The sequence below is a fragment of the Pan paniscus genome, chromosome X, assembly GCF_029289425.2.
Source record: "Pan paniscus chromosome X, NHGRI_mPanPan1-v2.0_pri, whole genome shotgun sequence".
Classification (NCBI taxonomy): domain Eukaryota; kingdom Metazoa; phylum Chordata; class Mammalia; order Primates; family Hominidae; genus Pan; species Pan paniscus.
Window position 1 is genome coordinate 152,984,749 of NC_073272.2, and position 25,239 is coordinate 153,009,987.

General features: G+C 52.5%; 1 protein-coding gene across 7 annotated transcripts in view; it reads left to right on the forward strand.

Annotated features, from left to right (window-relative positions):
• The window catches only part of ZNF185 (zinc finger protein 185 with LIM domain), a 75,329-nt gene that overhangs the window by 22,423 nt on the left and 27,667 nt on the right, over positions 1-25,239 (forward strand). For 2 of the 7 annotated variants that reach the window (XM_008965811.4, XM_055106258.2), the window contains 7 exons: positions 6-47; positions 1,470-1,553; positions 7,870-7,956; positions 11,004-11,108; positions 12,206-12,304; positions 17,400-17,489; positions 24,637-24,834. In XM_008965811.4, the coding sequence (XP_008964059.1) occupies positions 6-47; positions 1,470-1,553; positions 7,870-7,956; positions 11,004-11,108; positions 12,206-12,304; positions 17,400-17,489; positions 24,637-24,834 (705 nt within the window). Of the gene's footprint in view, positions 1-5; positions 48-1,469; positions 1,554-2,016; positions 2,107-7,869; positions 7,957-11,003; positions 11,109-12,205; positions 12,305-15,743; positions 15,840-17,399; positions 17,490-21,004; positions 21,200-24,636; positions 24,835-25,239 lie in introns of those variants that run through there. The other 5 variants (XM_057301064.2, XM_008965822.4, XM_008965835.4 and 2 more) reach the window with 5 other exon arrangements.

A 25,239-nucleotide genomic window follows, 5' to 3' on the forward strand; every position in this document is an offset into this window, starting at 1 on the left:
TCCAGCAGTCCTACCCAGGAGACACAGGCACCGTTTATCGCGAAGAGGTAAGTGTCATCAAGGGACACCTTGGAGGCCTGTTACTGGCCACAGGAAGGCCTTCCGTCAGCAGGGGTGTAGTGTGGGAGCTGTGGAGAGGGGATGTGGATGTGGGGGACTACTGTCCCTGAGCAGGGGGAGTTGTGAGGGGCTGGGGGCTTCTGTCTGGAGGCCTGGCAAGCACCTGGGTGGCTGTGGTAGCATATGTGGTCAAGCTCTTCCATTTGCCAATGGCTAATGGGGCTGGGCCCCTGACCCAAGATGGAGCATTTCCAAGGCCCTCTGGGAGTTGTTCCCCTGCCCCTGTTGCTTGCCTGATGCCTTGCCTTCTGCTCTCATCCAGGATCAAAACCTGGGCCATCAAGAGAACTTCCCCTGGGAGGTGACTGTGACATTGGAGATGGGCCCTAAAGGGTGAACAGGGCTTAACAGGGAATGATCAGAACGTTGGGACACTCCAGCTGAATGAGGGAGGGGTGTCACCATTAGTTGAGACAGGGCACCTTCTGGAGGAGGAAAATATTCAGGGGAAAGCAAGAAAGAAACTTCTGGAAACTTGAATTTGAGGGACTTCCAGTTGAGTGGACAGGGAAGGCCTCTCTGTGCTGAGGTGGCTAGCTGGGGACTGCAAACCCAAGAGAAGACAGCATGCCAACTGCCCCAGGCAGAGGGCCCCAGTGCACAGGCCCGGGGTGGGACTAGCTTGCTGTGTTGGAAGACCAGGAAGTTGGCAGGAATACAGAGAGCAGGGATGGTGGCAGCACAAAGGAAGTGACAGAGAACGGGGGGCGGTGGGGGGGTCTTCCTGGCTGCATTTGGTTCCTGTGGTTTCCGTAACGCAGTACCAAAAACTGAGTGGCTTAAAACATCAGAAAGGGATTCTCTCCCGGTTCTGGAGACCAGAAGTCTAGATCAAGGTGTTAGCAGGGTGGGTTCCTTCTGGAGGCTTTGAGGGAGAAACCATCCCAGGCCACTCTCCTGGCTTCTGCTGGTGGTTGGTGATCCTTGGCGTTCCTCGGCTTGTACCTGCATCACTCCAGTCTGTGCCTCTGTCTTCACATGGCCTTCTCTTCTCTGTGTGTCTGTGTCCAGATTTCCCTCTTCTTACAAGGACAGCGGTCATTGGATTTAGGACCCATCCTACTCTAGTATGACCTCATCTTACCTGATTACATCTGCAAAGACCCTATTTCCAAATAAGGTTACAGTCACAGGTTCCAGGGGACGTGAATTTTGGGGGGACACTATTCAACCCAGTATGCTGTCCTTATCCTGAGCTGGAGTCACTGAACCCCCAGCCTGGGCCACCTCTTGGCCGTGATCCTGAAGGGTTGGGTCAGTTAGACGCCACTGGAAGCATGTTCTTTGAGGCCTCCAAGCTCTAGGGCAGCCAAGAAGACCACAAGCGCCGTTTCTCTTCTTGCTCAAAGGGTGGAGGTGGTGGAAGAGGACGGGCCTTCTGAGAAGAGCCAGGACCCACCTGCTCTGGCAAGATCCACTCCTGGCTCAAACAGGTAATCCATTGCGCTCATCTCTGCCTGGGGCTGGTGGCTGCCATACCTGCCACTCAGTCACTGAGGAACCTCAGTCAGGGCACCTCCACGCTGGGCTTCGAGATCAGTGTCCCCATGTGCCCAGTGACAAGACGGGACAAAGAAATCAGTAAGAGCCCATCTGGCTGGATGTCCCAGGGCTGAAAGGAGCAAAACAGTCCAGCCCCCCGGGAGAGAGCACCTGGCTCTGGTCTGTTGAGTACGTATCTGTGTCACCTTAACCCTTGCACCACTGAGCCTGGTGGCAACTTGAACACCCCAAGAAAAAGTACCATCCTTGGGGTTTGAGAGGGCCAGCCACCATGGCAGTAGCCTGCCATTGTCAGACTTGCTCCTTGCACTCCAATAAGTTAGCCACATTCAGCATGCCCAGGGAGGAGGCTCTGACATCTCCAGAGCCTCTCACAGCCACCTTCTTTGCCAGTGCGGATGGAGGCAGGACCAAAGCATCTCGGGCAATTTGGATAGAGTGCCTGCCAAGTATGCCTAGCCCCGCTGGGAGCCAGGAGCTCAGGTGGGTGCCGAGAGCTGACTCTGGCTTGTGAGTGGGTGTGATGGCTTCCCGCCAGCCTGGCTGGCTGGTTCTGCCAGCTGGGGAGGGTGTGGCAGTGGGGTGATGGGGCAAGGACAGGCTGAGCACTGGTGATCTCACTCCAGGAAGGGCCGTGATTTGTCTTGATTTCTGATCCCTGAGAATCTGGGCAGATAATGGTGCTCTCTTGTCTGTGGACAACTAATACCTTCTTGTACTTTGTGCAGAATGGTGCTAAGTCCTGCAGGGAGAGCCACCACCTGCTGTTGCTGCTGTTTAAAGTGCCTGCCTGGATTGAGACCTTTGCTCAAATCTAGGTCTCCTAAGAGCTGCATCTCTGTAGCACCCTTGGAAGACCCCTGCATCCAGAAGGGGAGAGGGCCTGTCCCTACCGGTCACTTCCCAGGCCCCCAAGGGCTGTTCAGGCTCTCCTAATACCATAGCAATCCCCCAATTTGAGCTCCACAGCCATTTATAGACAGGTGACCACTGTCCTCAGGGTTACTTCCTCAGTCTGGGAGGGAGACAGAAATGCTGGCAGAGGGAGCCAGGAGCATGAGGCCAGCTCCCTCCATGGCCCCAGGCAGCAGACTGCCAGGGTGCTCCTCCTTTTCACTCTCTCCCTCTCTTGATCTTCTCTGGTTGTCTGACTCTCCCCATAAGAACTTTGGTCCATAGAAGATGTGGAAAGGAAGACTTGAGAATTCTTTACAAGGCAATATCTAGGGCAGAGCTCCCCAGTCTATTTGGCACCAGGGATTGGTTTCGTGAAAGACACTTTTTCCACGGGACGGAGCAGGGGATGGTTTCAGGATGAAACTGTTCCACCTTAGATCATCAAGCACCGGATTCTCATAAGGAGCGCACAATCTAGATCTCTCACATGTGCAGTTCACAATACGGTTCGCGCTCTCATGAGAATCTGCTGATCTGACAGGAGGCGGAGCTAAGGCAGTAATGATCTCTAGCTTACCTCCTACTGTGCAGCCTGATTCCCAGCAGACCACAGACTGGTACTGATCCTCAGGCTGGGGTTGGGGACCCCTGATCTAGGGGACTTGGCAATTGAGGGATATGGGGGCAAAGGCTGCCACAACAAAGTATTGTACCACACCCTGGGGCGCTTAAACCACAGAAATGTATCATCTCCCACTTCTGGAGGATAGAAGTGTGAGATCAAGGTGACGGCAAGGTTGGTTCCTCTTGAGTCTCTCTCCTTGGCTGGTAGACTCCATCTTCTCCCTGGGCCCTTATATGCTCATCCCTGTCTGTGTGTGCCTGCGTCCTAATCACTTCTGTTTTTTTGAGACAGAGTCTCACTCTGTCGCCCAGGCTGGAGTGCAGTGGCACAGTCACCACTCACTGCAGCCTCGACCTTCCAGGCTCAAGAGAGCCTCCAGCCTTAGCCTCCTGAGTAGCTGGGGCTACAGTCACAGGCCACCATACCCAGCTAGTTTTTTTTAAATTTTTTGTAGAGACAGGGTTTCACCATGTTGCCCAGGCTGGTCTGGAACTCTAGGACTCAAATGATCCTCCTGCCTTAGCCTCCCAAAGTGCTGGGATTGCAGGCATGAGCCACCACGCCCAGACCCTAATCACTTCTTATAAGGACATTGGTCCAACTGGATCAGGGCCCACCCTAACAACTGTATTTTAACTTAGTCACTTCTTTAAAGGCCCCATCTCCAAATGCAGTAACATTCTGAGGTCATGGGGGTTAAGACCTCAACATATGAATTTTGGGTGGCACAAGTCAGCCCATAACAGTATACAGTTCTCATTTCTCCTTATTTCTCTTTTAAAGAAAGGCAATAAATGGTTTCAGGTGCCTTTCTGTTTGTTCGTTTGTTTGTTTTGTTTGTTTTTGAGATGGAGTCTCGCTCTGTCGCCCAGGCTCGAGTACGGTGGTGTGATCTCGGCTCACCGCAGCCTCCGCCTCCCGGGTTCAAGCGATTCTTCTGCCTCAGCCTCCCGAGTAGCTGGGATTACAGGTGCACGCGACCACGCCCGGCTAATTTTTGTATTTTTAGTAGAGACGGGTTTCACCATATTGGCCAGGCTGGTCTCAAACTCCTGACCTTGTGATCTGCCCACCTCAGCCTCCCAAAGTGCTGGGATTACAGGCGTGAGCCACCGTGCTTGGCCTCAGGTGCCTTTTAGAAGATAATATAGGAGGCTGGGCATGGTGGCTCATGCCTGTAATCCCAGCACTTTGGGAGGCCAAGGCAGGAGGATGGCTTGAAGCCAGGAGTTTGAGACCAACCTAGGTAACATAGCAAGACCCCATCTCTACAAAAAAATAAAAAATAAAAATTAAAAATTAGTTGGGAGCATTGATGTACACCTGTAGTCCCAGCTACTTGGGAGGCTGAGGTGGGAGGACTGCCTGAGCCCAGGAGTTTGGGGCTGCAATGAGCTGTGACTGCACCCTTACACTCTAGCCTGGGTGACAGAGCAAGACCCTGTCTCTAAAACAAGAAAAAAAAGAGAGAAAGAATGGAGGAGAATTAGATTGTGCTGTATTATAGATTTAAAAGGCACTTTGACATTTATTCCAGAAAATTCCTTTCGATGTTTAATCCCCATCATATGGTTGTCATTGCAAGGTGGCTTTTTAAGTTTGCTCAGGTTGCCATAACAAATAAAGGCTAGAGATTCAGGGTCTGGGGCAAGCTCCCAACAGGAGGCTCAGCTTGATGCTTCTGAGAGTTCTTTCCTCCAATTCTGGTCACTCAATATTTGGAGCTCACCCAGGCAGCTTCCAGGAAAGCTGCTGGCTGATCCTGACCCTGGAGGGCCGTCTTCTCTGACCCTACCACGTTAGGTGCTGCACTGGACCAAGCAGCCACCATCAGTACTCCCAGGCCCAGCTCCTATCTGCCTGGTGTCTGAGAAGCCCAGCCCGTGAGGAACAATGACTCAATCAAATTCAGGGTCCTGCAGCACTTCAGAAAAGGCTGGTTTGTGGCAGAGTGGAAGAGGAGAATGTCACAGCCTTGTCCCCAGGCACAGACCTATCGAGGCTACCCTCTCCCCACCCCCTGCCCTGCCCTGTTTCCCTTAGCTACAGTGCAAAGGTCAGCTCCTCATAACTCTTGCCCCCCTTGCAACCTGAACCCAGTTTAGGGACCCTCTCTTGGAGAAACTGGTTCTACACACGCACCCCTTCTCGACCCCAGGCCTGGCTGCTTTACCCGAAGCACTGGTCAAGCTTGCCTCACCTGACCAGGGCATGGCCTCCTAGGTCCTGGTCCTAGGCTCTGCCCAGCATGCTGCCTGGCAGAGCGTCTGGGGAGCAGGGAGTAGGAGCACAGCTTCTGGCACAGGACAAAACCCTGGCTTTGCATCAGACTGACTGTGTGACCTTGAGCAAGTCTCTTCATCTCTCCATGCATCAGTTTCCCCGTGGATAAAATAGGGAGAGCAGTAATAGCTACTTCCCAAGGCTGTCCCAAATGCTAAATGAGATAGTGCACCTGAAGTACTTACCACAGTGCCTGGGTGCTGGTATCCTCGGGGGCTCCCAGTCATAGGCGTGCTGAGCTGCAGGGCCGTTATTCAAATACAGGAAGAGATCAATATCTCCACCTGCTGGCATTTGAGGGAAATGTGGCCAAAGGCAGTGAAAAGGAGGTATCCCCTCGCCCCACATCCCCGCCTCCTCGCTCTTTGGCAGAATGAGTCACACACTGTTTGGCACAGGCCACAGTTGGTCGCATTCCCACAGGTGGCTGTGATCAGTTTTGGGCTTCAGGCTTCAGCAGATGCCTGCCTCTCTTCCTTGGGTGCCTTCCAAGGGTGTGCAGCCTTCCAGCGTGGTCCTGGACTTCAGCTTGGACTGGAGCTGTCTGTGGTTGAGAGTCTGGGGAGATGGTGGGGTAGCGGGTTGTGGGGGAGGAGAGACCCTTGTATTAGTTTACTGGAGCTGCTGTAACAAGGTACCAGAAACTGAGTGGCTTAAAACCACACGCATTTATCCTCTCACAATTCTGGAGGCTGGAAGTATGAGATCAAGGTGTCGGAAGGGCCATGCTCCCTCCAAAGGCTCTGGGGGAAAATCTGTTCCATACCTTTCTCTTACCTTTTGTTGCCTGCAATCCTTGGTGTTTCCTGGCTTGCGCCCGCCTCACTCCCATCTCGGCCTCTGTCTTTGCGCAGCCGTCTTCCCTCTGTGTCTGCCCACATTGCCCTAGTCTGACATCAGTCACTGGAGCAGCCTGGGGTGACACTTTGTTCCCATTTCCTCTGTGACAGAGCCAGAAACGCCAGTGAGAAAATATGTTGTGCTTGCCTGTGACATTCCTGTTCCCTGGCACCACCTGATTTAAATGAGTTAGCCAGGGGTTTTATACTGTCATCATAAATGACATCATCCTCAACAACAATGTCATCGTCGTTATCACGAGAGGAGATGGGGAGAAGTCAGAGCTGTCTGTGTGTCTAGGGCCCCTCCTGGCTTTCATGATGGGAGAGGCCTTGTCCTTGGTAGCCCTTCCATTTCCCTCTGGTCACTTTGAGCGCTCCAGGCCCTGGCCAGGGTGAAAGTGGAGGGACAGAGATGAGCAGCCCACTGACCCAGCCCTCCATGGCTCATTCCTTGCTTTCACCTTGGCCACTCCAACCCCTACCCCTCCTGGGACCCCTGAGTGGCCTCTTTAAAGTGCCAGTCTGAACCTATAAACCCCCCACCTCCACTTCAAGCCCATCCTGCATCTTCCCTTTGCCATACCAGATCTAGTCTGTACATTCAGGACCCCTGCCAGCCTCTACCTCCTCCTCCTCCCCCGATCTCCCTTCAGCTGGCCTGGGTCGGGCCATATATGCCTCCATGAAGCTTGTCCACTGCTCCCATGGCTAAACCTGTTCTGGGCCCTGCAGCACAGCAAGGTCAGTTTCCATGCCTCTCTGCCCCTGCCTGACCCTGCTGGGCCCAGAGCTTCACCAGGGCAGGCCTGGGGCTCAGGCTTGTCTGCACTTCCAGTGCCCAGGGACAATCAAAGGCAGGAGTGACTGCAGTGTGGCTTGGAATTAGGCTTTGCTCCATGGACCTAAGGAGGTCTGGTTTGGGGTGAAGGGTCCACCCCCAGAAAGCCTGGGAGCTCTATATTCTCTCTGGCCCTGGCCACACCATGGCCAAGCCTGCTGGGCGTCATGCCTTGCAGTACGGCCAGAGAATGCATCAGACTTGGAGGGATGTGTGTCCGGGGTGGCCTGTGGTCATCTGGGGGAGGGCTCTGAGCGTGGCTGGCAAGAGGAAAGCTCAAAGGGGCCCTTTGTCCTCATCCCCGAGTCTGCGACATCCCCTCCCACTGGTTTTCATTCCATATTTGGTCCGTGGGTTTTCTGAGTCTCTCATACCCCTCAGTCCCCACCAGTCCATGAATGCAGAACTACCCCTGGCCTCACAAATGGCCACTTTGGATACCCTGGTGGGGTCACAGGCTGGGGTTGCCCCTGCAAATGGTTGGTAGAAGCACGGGTTGGGAGGTTTCATTTCTACCCAGAAGGGCCCTTGCTGTGCCTGAGGGAGGGCTGGGCTCAGGTCAGGGGTGGGAGACTGGGGAAGGGGCCTACAGGTCAGTGGCCCGAGCTCAGCTGCAGCACCAACAAGGCTCAAGGCCAAGGAGGAGATGAGAGCACATCAAAAGGGGGCAGTGGGTCTGGGCGGCCCACCGCACTCACCAGCCCAAGAAGGGGGAGACTTTTCTCACCTGCAACCCACTGGGTCTCTCCTTTGGCCCGCAGCTCAAGAGGTGAGGAAATTGTCCGCCTGCAGATCCTGACACCCAGGGCAGGACTCCGCCTGGTGGCCCCAGACCTGGAAGGCATGAGGTATGGGGGTCCTGCTGCTGTCCTGGCTCCCTGGACACCATTCTAGAGATGGAAGCAGCAGCCTCAGGTGGCAAATGATGAGGCCTAAGGCCGGCTCTGCCACTGTAGGGCCAACAGGTTGATGGGAGGCATGGTCGACCTGGGTTTTCTGCCCCATCTCATTCTTTCACTCAGAAAACCATTATGGAGCAAGCGCTTAGTCTGTGTAAGGGTACAGGCCCGACCCTGGGACACAGTAGTGAACAGGACCCCCTGGCTGGAATTGCCATCTGCCTGGTGGGGGAGGCAGACGCCGACATGAGCATGAATGAGGTCAGCCAGAGATGCTGTGTGCCAGGAGCCCCTGGGAAGTGACAGCTCAACCCTGCCAATCGCTGAAGATGGGACCAGTCAGCCGTGCTGGGGATGTTGGTGGGGGTGGGAGGAGGATTGGGTCTAAGGAGCCCGTGAAGGCCACTGAGGCCATTGCCCTGCCTGTGTGAGAGGGCCACTGGGAATAGAGTGGGGTCACTGGGTCAGAGTCCACAGCTCTCCATGCCACTAGGCTCTGTGCTGGGGAGGGGTGGGTCAAGGAGGCCACAACCAGCAGGGAGCACGAGGGGCTCAGCCTCTGCCCTGGGGTGGGGGTCAGACAGCCAGGTGACATGCAGGCAGGATTCGGGGGCTGGGGTGGAGGCTAGGAGAGATCCGAGCAGGGAGACTGGGCCCCTACCTTGTGAAGGCCAGAGACTGGGGAGAGAAGCGGGAGTGTACACTGAAGGTCATCCCTTAATCCCTGGGGTGGCAGGAACTTCGAGCAGAGGCCTCTCAACAGTGTGGTGGGTGGGAGTGTTTGGGGAGGGCTTCCTGGAGGAAGTGACATCCAAGATGAGTCCTGAGCGATCTCTAGGTCCCTTTACCCTCCTCCTTGGCTCCTCCCACTTTAATTCTGCCCCCAAGGCACCAAGTCCCGTCCACTTTATTTTAGAGATGTTTCCATCCCTATTGCTCTGCCCCTGGCCCAGGCCTCCACTGCTACTCACCCAGTTGTCTGCGACCGTTTCCTACTGTCCCATCCCTGGACTCCCTTCCACATCTACCTGGGTGATGTTTCCAAAGGGCAGAAGTAGTTATGCCAGCCCCCTGCAGAAAGCCCTGCAAAGCCCCTCCCACTATGCTCTGCAGCCTGAACTCAGTACCTGGCCCCACCTGCAGGCTCCTCCCTCCCTGGGCCTTTCTCTGTGCAGGCTGGAGGCTCTGCCTGAGATGCCCTTTCCCCTCTTCATCTTTCCGTTCCACCTCAAATGTCCTCTCTTCTGGGTCATCTCCTTCTCCTGACTTTCTTCCCCAGGCAGCATCTGAGGGCTTGTTGATTCTGCATGGCAGCATCCATTCTGCATGGATGTAGATACAATCACTATGCCCATTTTACAGATTAAGAAACTGAGACCCTGAATGGTTAAGTAACTTGCTCAAGGTCATATGGTCCAGAGCAGGCAGATCCGCTCAGCCTGCCCTACTCCCACCTTCCACCTTCTGCACCATAGCTCATTGTACTAGCTGGGGCAGGGAGCAGGGGGACAGAGAGGGGTGATGGAAAGACTTGGCATTTGCTGAGTGAACTCATTTGACGAGTTTATTCGTAGGCATTGAAGTCAAAATTTCCAGGAGGGAGGTATTTTAAGGTTTGTGATTGAGGTTTGAGAGAGTGATTAGGGCTCAAGAGATTTCCACGTTATATGCAGACAGAATAGAGCTGAAATCATGAGCGTAAACTAGCTTTACATGGGGCTCATGGTGAGCCAATGGAAGCTGGGCACCGACCTCAGTATGCAGGTGGCAGCCACCTGGCCAGCCCTCCTGGGGACAGCTGGGTGAGGGCAGTCTCTTCTCGCCATGTTGAGAGTGGGCCTCCTGAGGGCCAGTTGGGAGTTAGTGGGTGTGCAGGCCAGTACAGAGGAGAGGCAGGAACAAGTGGAGATCGCTGCTTCAAGGGTGGCAGTTGACACCTTGGGAGGGGAGGAGACAGTCCAGCAAGTGGTGGAGCACGCCAAAGGGAGGAGAAAAAGGCGGAGACCAGGAAGGTGTGTGGCCAGGGAGGTAGGCAGGTGGTGTTGACAGGATCAAGGGAGGAGGGGTGGTGAGAAGGCTGGAGTGGCCCACTGGGTCAGCAGTACTGAATGGTGGTTTGAAATAATGATGGGACTGTCTCTCCTGGATTTGACAACATGGGGCTCCCTGAGGACCTGAAGGAGAACAGAATGGGGCTTAAATTAGGAGATTAGGATCAGTCTTACACCATACAGGGATATAGTCCAGAACTCTGAAGTCAGACTGCCTGGATTCAAATCCCAGCTACACCTCTTATTACCTGTGAAATTTGGGGCAAATCACAGGAGCTTTGTGTGCCTCCGTTTGCTCATCTGAAAGATGGGCATGGGTGATAACAGTGCCCATATCCTGGGGTTGATTTGCAGAGTCAACGCATATAAAGTCACGAGAACAGGCTCAAATGCTCAATCAACAGTAGCTATTGCCAGGCGCAGTGGCTCACACCTGTAATCCCAGCACAGTAGCTATAAAACAACAACAACAAAAAACAAAAAACAGTAGCTATTAGTAATGAAGTTTTGAGAACTGGCCAATCTGTCAATCAGCAGGGTTTGTTTGTTTTTGATTTTGTTTTTTAAGACAGCATCTTGCTGTGTGTGCCCAGGCTCAAGTGCGGTGGTGACATCACAGCTCGCTGCAGCCTCAACCTTCCAGGTTCAACCTCCCAAGTAGCTGGGACCACAGGCACACACCACCACTCCTGACTAACTTTCAAAAATATTTTTGTGGAGATGGAGTCTAGCTGTGTTTCTCAGGCTGGTCTTGAACTCCTGGCTCAAGTGATCCTCTTGCCTCGGCCTCTCAAAATGCTGGGTTATAGGCGTGAGCCACTGCACCCAGCCCAGTAGCAGGTTTTAAGCTCCGTGGAGACAGCTGGCGTTTGAGGATGAGGTAACAGCCCACACCTGAGTGTGAATGGCTGCTGCATGGTTAACTTCCATTTCTTTCCTCCATAGGTCTTCCCCAGGCAACAAAGACAAGGAGGCCCCCTGCTCCAGAGAGCTCCAGAGGGACTTGGCTGGTGAGGAGGCTTTCAGGGGCCCCAACACAGATGCTGCAAGGTAACTCAGTGCAGGAAGCAGACACTTCATTCCCAGAACACGGAGCCCACATACACCCAGCTGAAGGACTTCCATGGCCTCCGGTGCAATGTCAATGGATGCAGCTGGGGCCAGGAAGGTCCTGTTCCCACTGTTCCCCCAGTACCTGGGGTACTGCAGGTCTTTAATGAACATCTGTTGAAAGAAAGAAAGAATGAATGAATGAGGCCTGGAGGGAGGTAGGCCCCTGCCATGATTCCTCAGGGAGCCAGTTAGAGAGCAGGACCAAACTCCAGGGCAGGCTATCCCCAGCTCCTGGCCTGTGCTGAGTTCCTTCCATTCCCCTGAAGCTTCCACACTCACTGTGCTTTTACTGCAGGACAAAGCAGCCCTGCCAATGGCCAGGGCAAAGCAAGGCCACCAAGCTGGCAGTCTGGGAGAGTCAGTGACCAAAGTATGTGGGCCCCCATAGAGCATGTAGCGGAGACTTTCAGGATGACCCGTGGACTAAGGGAGACATTGTGGCAAGGGGTGAGGGGTCCAGGACGGGAAGTTGGAGCCATAGCGGTGGATGATGAGTCCAGATGGGATGATTGTCCCCAGTCGCTGCACAGCCAGCCCACTGACCTGTCCTCCAAGCCAGACCAGTGCCAAATGTGTCTGGTGAGCAGTGGCTGCAGGCTGGGCATTTCTTCAGTGAGAACCTGGTAGCCAGTTACAGCTAAGAACCCACACACCCATCTTCTCAGTGTGGATCCCTGGAGCCCCTAGCTGGAACCCTGAGCCCTGGAAATGAGGAAAGGAATCCCTCTATGGCTTATTACCAGACCCACATGTCTTGCCCCTTGCTCTGTTGGCAATCAGCTCCCCCCCCCCACCAATGAACTAACCTCCTCCTGACTTTCCACCTTGCTCCCAACCAACCCATCAGGTTTGGAAAAAATACAGAAATACTTCCTGTTAGAGTCAACTTGGGCTTGGCTCAGCTCTGGTCAGAGCAGCACAGAGTAGCAGCCAAAGGCCTGTGCTTCTGGTCTTGAGGCCCACTCTCATGGCATCTGGGTTAGATGAGATCAAAACGCATCTAGAGTCAGCAAATACTCCACTTCTCATAACAGGTCAAGTGCACAGTTGAGTGATGGCAATGTGGGATCCGGAGCCACGGGCTCCCGGCCTGAAGGCTTGGCTGCAGTAGACATCGGCTCCGAGAGAGGAAGGTGAGCTGCCCGGGGGAGGCAGGTTCTCTCATACCCCTGGTGACAGACCAGGGTCAAGCTGCCAGGCTGCTTGGGCTGCTATGGGGGGGGCACTGGTCACTTCCTATGGCTCCTGTCTACTGCTTCTCCCACACTCCCACATTCCACCACATCCTGTGTCCTTGGGCTTTCCACTTTTTGGAATCTTGTTCATTTTTCTGATCCCTGCCACTGGCCCTCAAGCTCCTCCAGAGTAGGCACTAGGCCCACTCACAGCTGGAGGCCCAGCCCTCACATGGTGCTGGTCTTGGGCTGGTCAAATGAACGTGTAGGGAGTACATGAAGGGACAAATTAATGAGTGAATGACTGAATGATGGAAGAGTCGGCACCTTCTTACTTCTTGGTTAAGCTCTGAGGACCAGCTAGGAGGCCCTTTGCTCCTGCTTTCTCCCTTCTCTCCTTTTCCTGCCCCATCCCTACCCCAGGCGGCTCTGCTCTGAGGTTCAGGGAGAGGAAAAGCAGTAGCCCTGGAGAGACCAGCGTGTCCAGCTGGGCTCTGGCTTCTTGGACCTGGAGGGAGTCAGGGGCCACTTTCTCAGGTGATTTGCAGAGTGGCAAGGTCCCTCTTGTCCCTAAGTGGTTCCAAACCAAGCCTGAATCATTCTTGGGGCAAAGGCTAGGTATGCAGATGTTGGCATAAATAGTTTAGCTCCAAACTATGCTAGAGTCCTTCTGGTTCAGAGCAGATGGCTAGGGAGGAGTGGCAAAGCCAGTGTCTGCAAAGAGCTACAACCGCAAGATATCATCTGCCTCCTGCATCCTACTGCAGTCTGGCCAAGGAGGGAATCCTGTGGGGAAGGCCCTGCTGATGCTTTCCTACTTCCCTCAGCACACCCAGGGCCCCTTTCCCTCACTAACTTCAATAGTTTGCAATTCATGCCATGGAACCAGAGCCCGAATTCTAAATCCAGGCCCACAAGTCAACACAGGAAGGGGACAGCAGGTCCTGGCCTCTGAAACCACTGTCTCCGAGCAGGTCCAAGGAGAGGCCACCAGAGACTCTGTTCTTTAAGCTGCCACTAATGGGGAGGACTCCGCTAGAGCCCTGTCCATGCAGCCTGCAACTTTTTGCCATCTGCAGAGGCATTGGAGGGATCTTTTTAAAAATAAGCTAGATCACATTTCTCCCCTGCTAAAACCTTCTAGTGGCTCTCCATTTTCCTTAGAATGAAGTCCAAACCCTTTCCCATGGCCCACTGGGTCCTGCATGGCAGAATCTTTGGCCTTCTATCCAGTCGGGGCTCCTGCTACTCTCCCCACAGTGGTGCAGCTTGACTGGCTCTGCTGATGGCTGTCGCGGAAGAGACTTCTGGTCTACTGTGATTGGGTGGCTCTGGTCTCCTCCATGTCACCCCGCCTGCTTATACACCCTCATAACATGAAGCCTGTGCTGTCCACTGTTTCCTTAAAATGAAACCAAGCCTCAAAGTTACTTGTAAAGTCATCTGAAGAATCTTCTAGATTTTCATGAATTTTAACCCAGTCTTTTACAGTTGTCTTACCTATATAGTCGTCCCTAGGTATCTGTGGGGGATTGGTTCCAGAACCTCACTCATATACCAAAATCCATGCATGTTGAAGTCCCTGATATAAAATGGTGTAGCATTTGCATGTAACCTATGCACATCCTCCTGTACCCTTTAAAGCATCTCTAGATTATTATAATACCTCATACAATGTAAGTGGTATGTAAATAGTTGTTATACTGTATTGTTTAGGGAATGATGACAGAAAAAAGCCTGTACATGGTCAGTACAGATGCAGCCATCCTATTTTAATTATTTTTCCCACATCTCATCTCATCCTCTCCTCTCCTCTCCTTTTTCAGACAGGGCCTTGCTCTGTCACCAGGGCTGGAGTGCAGTGCTGTGATCACAGCTCACAGCAGCCTCAACCTCTGGGGCTCAAGGGATCCTCCCACATCAGCCTCCCAAGTAGCTGGGACTACAGGCGTGGACCACCACGCCTGGCTAACTTTTGTATTTTTGGTAGAGACGAGGTTTTACCAGGTTGCCCAGGCTGGTTTGGAACTCCTGGGCTCAAGCAGTCCACCGACCTCAGCCTCCCAAAGTGCTGGGATTACAGGCATGAGCCACTGTACCTGGTCCCAAATATTTTCAATCTGAAGTTGGTTGAATCCACAGATGTGGAACCCACAACATAGAGGGCTGACCACACTTAGTTTGACTATAATTTTCAACAAACTCCTTTATTGTTTTTCCTTTTTTTTTTTTTGAGACGGACTCTTGCTCTGTCCCCCAGGCTGGAGTGCACTGGTGCGATCTCGGCTCACTGCAAGCTCCGCCTCCTGAGTTCATGCCATTGTCCTGCCTCAGCCTCCCAAGTAGCTGGGACTACAGGCGCCCGCCACCACGCCCGGCTAATTTTTTGTATTTTTTAGTAGAGACGGGGTTTCACCATGTTAGCCAGGATGGTCTCGATCTCCTGAACTCCTGATCCACCCGCCTCAGCCTCCCAAAGTGCTGGGATTACAGGCGTGAGCCATCGCGCCCGGCCTTGTTTTTCCAAAGGAAAGGTTGTTTCTCATGGAAACAACCACTCTCCTTTTCCATTCATTTTCATGGATTTACTTAATCATCGAACTTACTGATTCTTCCCCATTAGTGGCAGCTCAAAGAACTGAGTTTCTGCCCCAGGGGCCTTTCCTTGGATCTGCTCAGAGACATTGGTTTCAGAGGCCAGGGTCTGCTGTCCCCTTCTTGTGCAAATACAACTGGCATAAAGAGGTCTGGGACCAAACAAGAGCACCTCTTAGTGAGTGTGCTGGTTAGTGGAGGGCACGGGCTTGTATAGGCAGTGATTGTTCAGCATGCTGTGAGCATCACTCTGCCTGGTTTACAGAGACACAGAGAATGTGACTCCACCCTGAGAAGGTTGGGTAAGACATTCCCCACTAAATCCATATTGAGTGGGTGAATACAGGTGGACTGGGAAGGGGCACTGCTTCTATAAACAGCCACTGGGCCCTGTGGTAACAGGAACACATTAGCACATGTTATGGCCCAGGCATTATTCAAAGTACTTGGCATCTATGAACTCATTTACTTTTCTCAGAATACTTACGAGACAGACATGATTAGCATCCCTATTTCATTGATGGTAAAACTGAGGCCCAGAAAAAAAGGTCAGGTAACATGCCCAATGTCACACAGCTGGGAGATAGCAAAGCCACGATTTGCAACGCCAGAGGGCAACCACTATGCCACAGAGCCCCAGGTGTCAGGCTGCCTTGAGATATAAATATTGTTCCTCAAGCATCCATTTGAGCAGCTTCTTGGTCCTCATCATCTGTGGGGGGCAGGATCCACTTTCTCGGGAGAGGGTAGACATACAGACACAAAGTCCTGAAGCTGGACCAGGTTTGGCCTCCTTTCACAGGCTGTGTGCAGCTGCTAGCTTTGCCTCTTTCCTGGAAGACCAGGATGGGCACAGTGCCAACTCTCAGTCCTGCAAGCCTAGACCAGCAGCCATCAGGTAAGGTTAGGGCCACTGCCCTAGTGCCCTATCCCATTGCCAGACACAGCCTTTGGGGCCCAGCCTCAGCTGCAGCACCCCAGGATCCCCCTCGAACTTCTCAGCTCCATGCCACTTTCACATCAGGTGATCACAGCAAGACAGGGAACTCCAGGGGGAGCCCTGACCAGGGGCAGTGGAAGAAGAGGGATGGGTGATATGTCTGCTCACCCAGAGAGCCCAGCACTAACCTACATGGACCCAAGCTGAGGTGGCAGAGAGGAGGGCATCTGAAGGCAGAGCCTGGGAAGAGATCCTGCTAGGAGGTCTCAGAGAACCTCTGCTGTAGGGACTACAGCCAGGTTTAGCAAGCAGGAGTCAGGGAGAAGATTCCCAGGGGCAGCCAGCATTAGAGGGCTCAGTTCCCAGGAGCACATGACCGGTGGCTGGGATGGGCAAAAATGGCTCCTGGGGCACAAAGGTACAATGGGAAGAAGCTGTGCATTCCCATGCTGTAAGCGTCTGCCCTGTTTCACCCACCAATCCACCAGTGGGCATGGCCACTTTGCTGTGGGTGTGTGGAGCATTTGGCAAGTCCTAGTAAGGAACAATCTTTCTTAACTCCCATAAACCCTACGGAGGTGTAGGTCAGGTAAGGATACGTCATGCTCAGGGTCAGGTTCCAGCCACAGCTGAGGGCTAAGGGGAATGGGTGGACGTGGGGCAGGGAGCTGGAAGAACACTCGAGAGATAGCAGGTAAATGAGACATGGCTTTACTCAGCAGCAGCTCTCTTACACAGCTTTCTCAAACTAGCTTTCTCATTAGCAGCTTACTCTCACACTGTCTGCCCTGTCTTGGCTGCTTAGTCCGGTGGCCCCTACGCACAGCTGCGTGGCCAGCTCTCCCTTGCCTTCAGGGTCAGCAGCTTAATTCTTTCTCTCCCTGGGCACGGGCAAGCCAAGCTGTGTCCTGGCTCCCCTCTGTCCTGGCTCCCCTCTGTCCACCTGCAAAGACAGACAGCTCTTGCTCTCTCTCTTTCTCTAGGTTCCCGTGCACCCGCCATGTCAAGCTATGTTGAGCTGAGCCAAGCCCCAAGAGACATGTCCCCCATACACAGCGTCAACAGGGCAGTTATACCTTTTACAGACAATAGTGGTTTAGAGCCAAGTATGAACTTACATAAACAGGTTATATAAGAAGTGGAGGTGTGCACCTGTGCACCAGACTCATTGAGTCATGCAGGCCTGGATATCCCCCTCTGCCTATTCCTTGACCAAAGCACATCCAGGTACCTTACAGGATACTAGAACCCAAAACTAGGAGACTTCCCCAGGGAACCCAAGTTGGTCAGGGGCAGTGTTTGCTCTTGAACTCAGGTGCTAAGGCCATGTCCAAAGCTGACATGAGGTTGTCACACACAGTGGCATCGGTGCCACACTAATGCCAGGACTGAGACACCAGCCTTTACTGGAAGACACAGTTCCTCCCTTTCTGGTGAGAAGGCAGCCTGGAGGGGGAAGACCTGGGCCCCAGCCTTCTTTGGTCTGAGATCTCAGCGGGCCTGTGTTTCCTTCCTCAGCTCCAGTGCCACTTCAGTCTCTGCTGTCCCTGCTGATAGGAAGAGCAACAGCACAGCAGCCCAGGAGGATGCAAAGGCAGACCCAAAGGGGTAAGGCATGAGCAGACAGTGCTGAACTTCTGGGGTGGAGAGAGGCAGCTTGGGCTGTGTGTCCATTGGCCTTTGGCTGGGAAGGTGAGGCCAGCAAGGTTTGTGAGCTGGCCTGAGGCACATAGCAAGGGCAGAAGCCCCAACCAGAACCCTCTGGCTTCTGGGGCCAGGGAGCTTTCCACTAAACTCTGTTGCCTTGGCCAGGAAATACATCATAGTCAGAAAGGGTCTTTCAGTCAGCAACCACTCTGACAGCAACTGCCTTTTGCTGGAGGCTGGAGCATGCAGACAAATCAGAAACACCTCTGCCCTCCAGGAACTCTCAGGCAGGGGGTGGGCAAAGGCTGGTCCAGATTAGAGCAATACATGAGCGCTAGAGCAGGGGAAGGGGGCTTCATGGGGACTGTATGTAGCTGGGTGTGGTCAGCGATGAGTGTCCTTGTTGGGGAGTGCTGGAAGAGGAGGCTCAGTGAACTAGGTAGGGCTTGATTGGCCTCTTGTACTGTGATATTGGAGCCTACTGTGTGCACAGCCCTCTACTCACAGTGTCTCATATGGTTCTCCTCACAGTCTCTCAAAGGTTTATGCCTAATTACAACAAAACCCAAAAGCCTGGAGCCTAGGTCTCTGTGCCTCCTGGGAAGGATAGTGCTCCGAAGAAAACAGCCGCAGCTGAGATAGAGTGATGGCGGTGAGGAGGGTACTACTTAGGTGGGTGGAAAAGGCAACTCAGGTGAGCTCCTCTAAAGAGGAGAAGGAGCCAACTCTAGAAAGAACATGGTGGAGAGAGCTATAGATAAGGAACCACAAACCAACTAACCCTGAGGTGGGAACATGCTTAGCATGTTCCAAAGGACAGAGTGGCTGGAGCTTGGCCAGTGAGGAGGGCCACAGATGGAGCAGGGCCTTGGTAAGCCATGGTTAAGAGATTGGATCTTATTTCAAGTTTTAAGCCAAAGGGGAGTCTGATGTGATTTAGGTGTTTAAAAGGTGAATGCATGTTTGCATTTTCATACCACATTGCTGTTGCTTTTTTACTTAAACCAAGATGCTGGGGGCTGGGGTGGGCAATGGATATCTAAGGTATGAGGCCTTATTGTGTTTCTTTTCTCATTCGAATTGCACTGACAATTAACAATCAGAGTGAAAACAATAGCTGACACCAATACTGTGCTGTGCTAGGTGCCTTACAGCCTTCCCAGCAACTTGTGAGATGGGTAAGGTGGGAAACTGAAGCATAGAAAGATTAAGTGACTTAGCCAAGGCCTTACAAGTGGCAGAGCTGAGTTCCAAGGGAAGAGGCTCTAAGAAAATCCTCAGGAGAAACTACGAAAAACTAGTTTATGAAATCTTGTCTTTGGAGCCTAGTCTCAAGACCCAGAATCAGTAACTTACAGCTGGTTAACATGGTTAACATGCTGTGTGATCTCACCTTAATTTTCCCCAAACGTGGAAAAGGATAAGGCTTCTTATTATGCAACTTGACAGAGGAGAAAATTGAGGGACTCACTCCTGTAATGAACACACTTAGGAACAGAGCCCAGATCCAGCCAACTCTAGAGCCAGGCTCACACTACTTTCCTCTGATGTTTAAACGTCTGCAAAATCAGAGGTGTTTTTTTTTTTTTTTTTTGAGACAGAGTTTTGCTTTGTCGCCCCAGCTGGGGTGCAGTGGCGCAATCTCGACTCACTGCAACCTCTGCCTCCTGGGTTCAAACGATTCTCCTGCCTCAGCCTCCTAAGTAGCTGGGATTACAGGCACATGCCACCACGCCCAGCTAATTTTTATATTTTTACTAGGGATAGGGTTTCACTATGTTGGCCAGGCTGGTCTCAAACTCCTGACATCAAGCCATCCACCCATCTTGGCCTCCCAAATTGCTGGGATTACAGGCGTGAGCCACTGTGCCTGGCCAATACAAACTTTCTTGATTACAGTGTTTCACAACTCTGGCTGTACTTGAGAATCACCTAGGAAGTACTGAAATACACTGTTGATGAAAAAGGCCATACTCTGTAAAATATTTGAAGAAATTCTGAGCCAAATGTTAGGACTATGACCCGTGACACAGCCTCAGGAGGTCGTGAGAGCATGTGCCCAGGGTGGTTCAGTTACAGCTTGGTTTTTTATGTTCTAGGGAGACATAAGACATCAATCAATACATGTGAGGTATACATTAGTTAGGTCCAGAAAGGCCTAGGTATACATTAGTTAGGTCCAGAAAGGCCGGACACCTCAAAGCTGGGAGTGTGGTGGGGGTGGGGGTGGGGGTGGGGTTCCAGGTCATAGGTGGATTCAGAGATTTTCTGATTGGCAATTGGTTGAAAGAGTTGTTATTCTCTAAAGACCTGGAATCAATAGAAAGGAGTGCCTGGGTTAAGATAAGGGGTTGTGGAGACCAGAATTCTTATATAGATGAAGTCTCATAAGTGGCCGCCCTTAGAAGCAATAGATGGCCAATGTTTCTTATTCAGACCTTTAAAAGGTGCTAGACTCTCAGCTAAACTCGTCAGATCAGAAAAAGTCCTGGAAAGGGAAGGAGATTCTCTACAGAATGTAAATTTCCCCCAGGAGAGACAGCTTTGCCAGGTCATTTCAAAATATGTCAAAAAATATATTTTGGTGTAAAATACTTCAATTTCTTTCATTACCCGCTGTCTGTCATGTGATGCTATACTAGAGTCAGGTTGGAATTTGGCATATTATTGCTTCAAGGAGTCTGTTTTGTCAGTCTGAATATCTCTCTCAATGTTAATACTGGTCAGTTGGGCATGAATTCCAAAGGGAGGAGAATATATTGAGGCATGTCTGACCTTCCCCTTTCTCATCATGACCTGAACTAGTTTTTCACGTTGTGTCCCCTTGGCTGAGAGAAGTGTCCATTCATTCAGCTGGGGAGCTTAGAATTTTATTTTTGGTTTACAACACAACAAAAACTTCCCGAAGTCCCAGGTAGAGATTTGGATTTTATTTTTCTGGGGTGGGTCTCCATCATGTGTGTCTTTTTCAAAGCTCCCCAGTTTATTCTCCTTCCAGGCTAGGTCGAGAACCATCGTTTTCAGGTAGTGGTTCTGACCCAGGGGCATCTCCCAAACCTTCCAGCCTGCTACGATACAATGTCTGGAGCCATTTTTGGTTGTCAAAACTGGGAGTGGGAGACACTACTGGCTTCTTATATGCAGAGTTCTGGGATGCTGCTAAATCTCCTACAGTGAACAGGACAGCACCCGCCCCACATCCCCAACACACACCATAGAATTATGGGGTTCAAAATGGTAATAGTGCTAAGGTTGACAAACCTTGCTGTAGAGCCTTGACGATCTATTTGGGAAGACAGAAGGGACGGAAAAGAAAAAGGGATGGCACAGAACCACACCCCTCACCTTCCCCGAAATCTGGGTAGCGGGCACAGGACGTGTGCGCCTCCGCGAATGCGCGCTCGCCACCAGCGTACGCGACGCGAGCGCGCCTGTGCACCTCGGCGAGCACGCGCCCGTAGTGAGTACGCCTGCGTAGGCCGCCATTTCTTGAAGCCCCGAACTCGGTCGCAGTGCCCGCCGGGAAAATGCGACCGTCCACAAAGTGAAATGGCCGCCCGGGACGAGCTCGGCCTCGGCGGGGATTCTCTTGAGTCCATGCCCGTGCCGGCCGCCAGAGGTCGCCCGAGGATCACGAATGGGCCCGAGGAGCTGGCTGCCCCTTCCCCCGCGTAAGGTCTGAAGCCGCGGCCAGAGTGGCTTTGGGGTGACCGCGCGTGGACCGTCGCCGGCGGGAGGAAGCGCGGTCCCGCGAGGGGCCGAACGGGGCCCCTGCGGCTTGAGCTTGTTTCGCAGGGAGCCCTGGGGCCATGGCCTCTGGGACACTGGACACGGGTCGTCAGGGCTGCCCAGGGGGAGGGGGTGTGGACGTGCAGACAGGGAAGGCAGCTGGACCCTCCAACCACGCTGGGCCCTCGGGCTGACCGGGGCTGGTCTGTGGGGCTCAGTGAGGAGGGGCTTCGTTCCCTAGGAGTTTGATGAGGGAGCGCCATGGGGGTGGTGTCATCCTGACATCCCGCAGGGCAGTGGAGCCTTACTTTCCCTAGGTTACAACACAGTTTTAACTGTCCCAAACTGTGGGGACTCCGCCCTATTCCATCTTGGGCCGCTCCATCACACTACAGGGAGAGGCGGTATAGTATAGTGGTTGAGAGCCTGGACTCTGGTGCTTTGGGTTCCAGTCCAAGCTCTGTCACTTACAAGCACCGTGACCTTGGGCATGTTACTCATCTTCTCTGTGCCTCAGGTTCCTCACGTGCAGAATAGTGGTAATCATACCTGCTACCATATAGGGTTGTTGAAATGGCCAAATCGGTTTGTATATGTAAAGCCTGTAGGGCATTTAAACCTGCAAGCTAAGTGAAGCAGCACCAGAGGAATATCTCCTCCTCTCAGAGGTGTTCAGGGACACCTAGAAAGCTAACTTAACCAGCTTTATTGGTTTGATTTCATTTGACATGACACGATATCTCATCTTCTTCCTACTAAACTTTTGTCATCAAATTTTCCATCTAGAACATGCTGTTTTCCTCATTATGTTGCAAGCATGGGCTTCTCGTTTATATTTTTTCTGCATGAGGATCAGGTGAAGTTTAGGCACCACATTTCCTCACCACTGGCAACCGTTGTTGGCCAGTGGAGGCAGTACAAGGGTGGAAGTGTCAGCTGGGTGCGGTGGCTCATACCCACCTGTAATCCTATACTTTGAGAGGCCCAGGCGGGAAGACCACTTGAGTTCCGGGGATTGAGATCAGCGTGGGCAACGTAGTGAGACCTCATCTCTACAAATATTATCTATATCTATATCTATATATGTATATGTATATCATATATATGATGTATATCTCATATATATATGTTTTTGAAACAATGTTTCACTTCTGTCGCCCCAGACTGGAGTGCAATGGGGTGATCTCGGCTTACTGCAACCTCTGCCTCCTGGGCTCAAGTGATTCTCCTGCCTTAACCTCCCAAGTAGCTGGGACTACAGGCACACACCACTGCACCTGGCTTATTTTTGTAGAGAGGAGTTTTTGCCATGTTGCACAGGCTGGTCTCAAACTCCTGACCTCAACTGATCCACCCACTTCTGCCTGCCAAAGTACTGAAATTACAGGCGTGAACCACTACGCCAGGACTACAATTTCCGTTTTTTTAAAGAATGGAAGTGTGTAGATTATGGTTGTGTTAGGAGTTGACAGTGGCTGTATTAGGCTACTGGATCTTTGGTCCAATTACACTCAGAAGGAAAGGCTTCAGAGAAATTAATCCAAAATCCAAAATCCCGTTGGTCACCATCCCCTATGTTACCTTGCCTATCTCTAACCACTTGACTTCCAGGAAGTTCATGAGGAGCTCGGGCAGGATAGCTGGGAAGTAATTCCCCTGGATGTTACATTGTCCAGCAGAGCTTCCTGTGAGTGTTTGCCTAAGATTTCCTTTTTATGACCCACATAGGTCATATGTCCTAAAATCACAGTGGCCCTGCCACAGGCCTAGGAAAGAAGAAGCCTTGTTCATCCATTTGTCCCTGTGTCACAATAGAGCCCAAATTTCTCTTTGTGGATAATCCTGGCTCTATCCACAGACTTGGTGAGGGCAACCTCTACTAGTGTATTTCTACAGAGGACGTGGGACAGGATGGGACTCTGATTAAATCCATAGTAAAGCTAACTCAGGGCTACCACAGTAGGGAGACAAGCTCTTCAGGCCTTGTATGTTTGTCTTTGGCTCAAGCAAGCATGTCACTGACAGAGATTGAATGGTGTGTCAGGGCACCCTGCTGGCAACCCTGGGACTGGTGTTACCTGTGCAGACCACTTTTGGATCTGCATGGGCTGCAGCAGACCCTAAGGGTGGAAGCAGCACAGAGAAGCACAGGCCCAGTGGGATGGTTCCCCACAGTTACTGTGTGGCGTCACACTCACTTGCCTGCAGTTCTGCCTGGTGCAGCTGGAGGTGGCAATTAGCTTGTTGTGCCTGCTGGAGAATTTTAGTTCCCTTGACCTCCACCTGAGGCTGAAGAATCATGTTGCTTTCAGGGCATACTTTCCAAAAAGTGTGGCCTCCGTTGGCCTTGTTATTCCAGCTTGAAGGCAGGAAGCCTGCCTAGACAAAGTTAACTCCTATATACAAAGAGTCCCAGGGTAGTTTGTAGCGTGTTCTTGTCTCGGGGTAGCCCCCACCAGCTATTGAAGGTAGGCTGGTGATGTTGGGAAGGTTATATTCAGAGTGAGCTAGGATTGAGGTGATGGCGAAGTAGATTTTCATTCTGAAATGCTGGGCTCACTCTCTTAGTAGCCCAACTTGGTGTTTGCCCCTGGCCTAGTAGACTCTGGAAGCAGTACCTTGCACCTCGGTGTGGGGCTGGTGATGGGAGGGGTGTGGAAGTGGAGGATCAGCTAGCAGCCTCTTTCCCACGGTACCCAGATTGGAGGGTGCAGTGCAATCATGGTGTGAGGCCAGGGAGGACCCCTGAAGAGCTCGATGCCTGAGACATCTGGGGGAAGCCCTGTCCTTCTTGCTGGATTCAGGGGTGGCAAAAGCCAAAAATTGGAGGGCCAGGTGCAATGGCACATGCCTGTAATCCCTGCACTTTGGGAGGCCAAGGCAGGAGGATTGCTTGAGACCAGCCTGGGCAACATGGTGAAACCTTGTCTCTACAGAAAAAAAAAAAAATACAAAAATTAGCTGGGCGTGGTAGTGTAGACCTGTAGTCTCTGCTACTCAGAAGGCTGAGACAGGAGGATGGCTTGAGCCCGGGAGGCAGAGGTTGCAGTGAGCCGAGATGATGCCACTGCACTCCAGCCTGGGTGACAGAGTGAGACCCTGCCTCCAAACAACAACAATAAAAACATCGGAGGCTTCGGCTTCATCTATTACACGTGGAGGCCTGTTCAGTGAGAAGGGAGCAGCGATGCTGGGCTCCTGCCAAGGAGGAGACTGTCTGCTCCCTGGAATTGGGGCTGTGCCTGGCTCCTTTCTGCCCCGCTTTCAGGGATATGAGTCCCTCCAAGTCCACAGGAGGTGACAGCCAGCTTGCGTCCTGGGGCTGAGGCAGGGTTAGTTTCAGAGCACTTTTTTCATAAGGGTGCTTATTCTTCTTCAGGGCCTTGGCTGATTATGAGGGGAAGAATGTGGCCACCAGGGTCGGAGAGGCCTGGCAGGAGAGGCCTGGAGCTCCAAGAGGTGGCCAAGGAGACCCAGCTGTACCCACTCAGCAACCTGCAGATCCCAGCACCCCAGAGCGGCAGAGCAGCCCCAGCGGATCTGAGCAACTTGTCAGACGAGAGAGTTGTGGCAGCAGGTAAGGGCTGAGCTGCAGTGGGCTCTGCCTCTGGAGCCCATGTTTTTGTTGGGGTCTGCAACCCACATGGGAACCTCTTCCCCACACCCTGTGCCAATACCCGACACATTGCACACCCAGGCTCCTGTTCTGTGAGTGGGTCATGGTGGTGATTCCCTGGTCCTAGAGCAGTGTCATCAGGCTTCTTGTGGCTCAAGGAGCTGGGAGGGGACTGTGATAGGAGGATGTGTCTGTCCCCAGGTGTGAGAAGCCCTGGCTAATTCCCAATGCATGGGGCAGGAAGGAAGGCTGTCTCTCAGAGTACAGGTGCTCTACAGGTGGAGGTCCTGGGCAGAGTGAGGGCTATTTGTGTGGGTAAAATGCCATTGTCAGAGAAGGACAGAGTGTGAAAGAGCAAAAAACAGG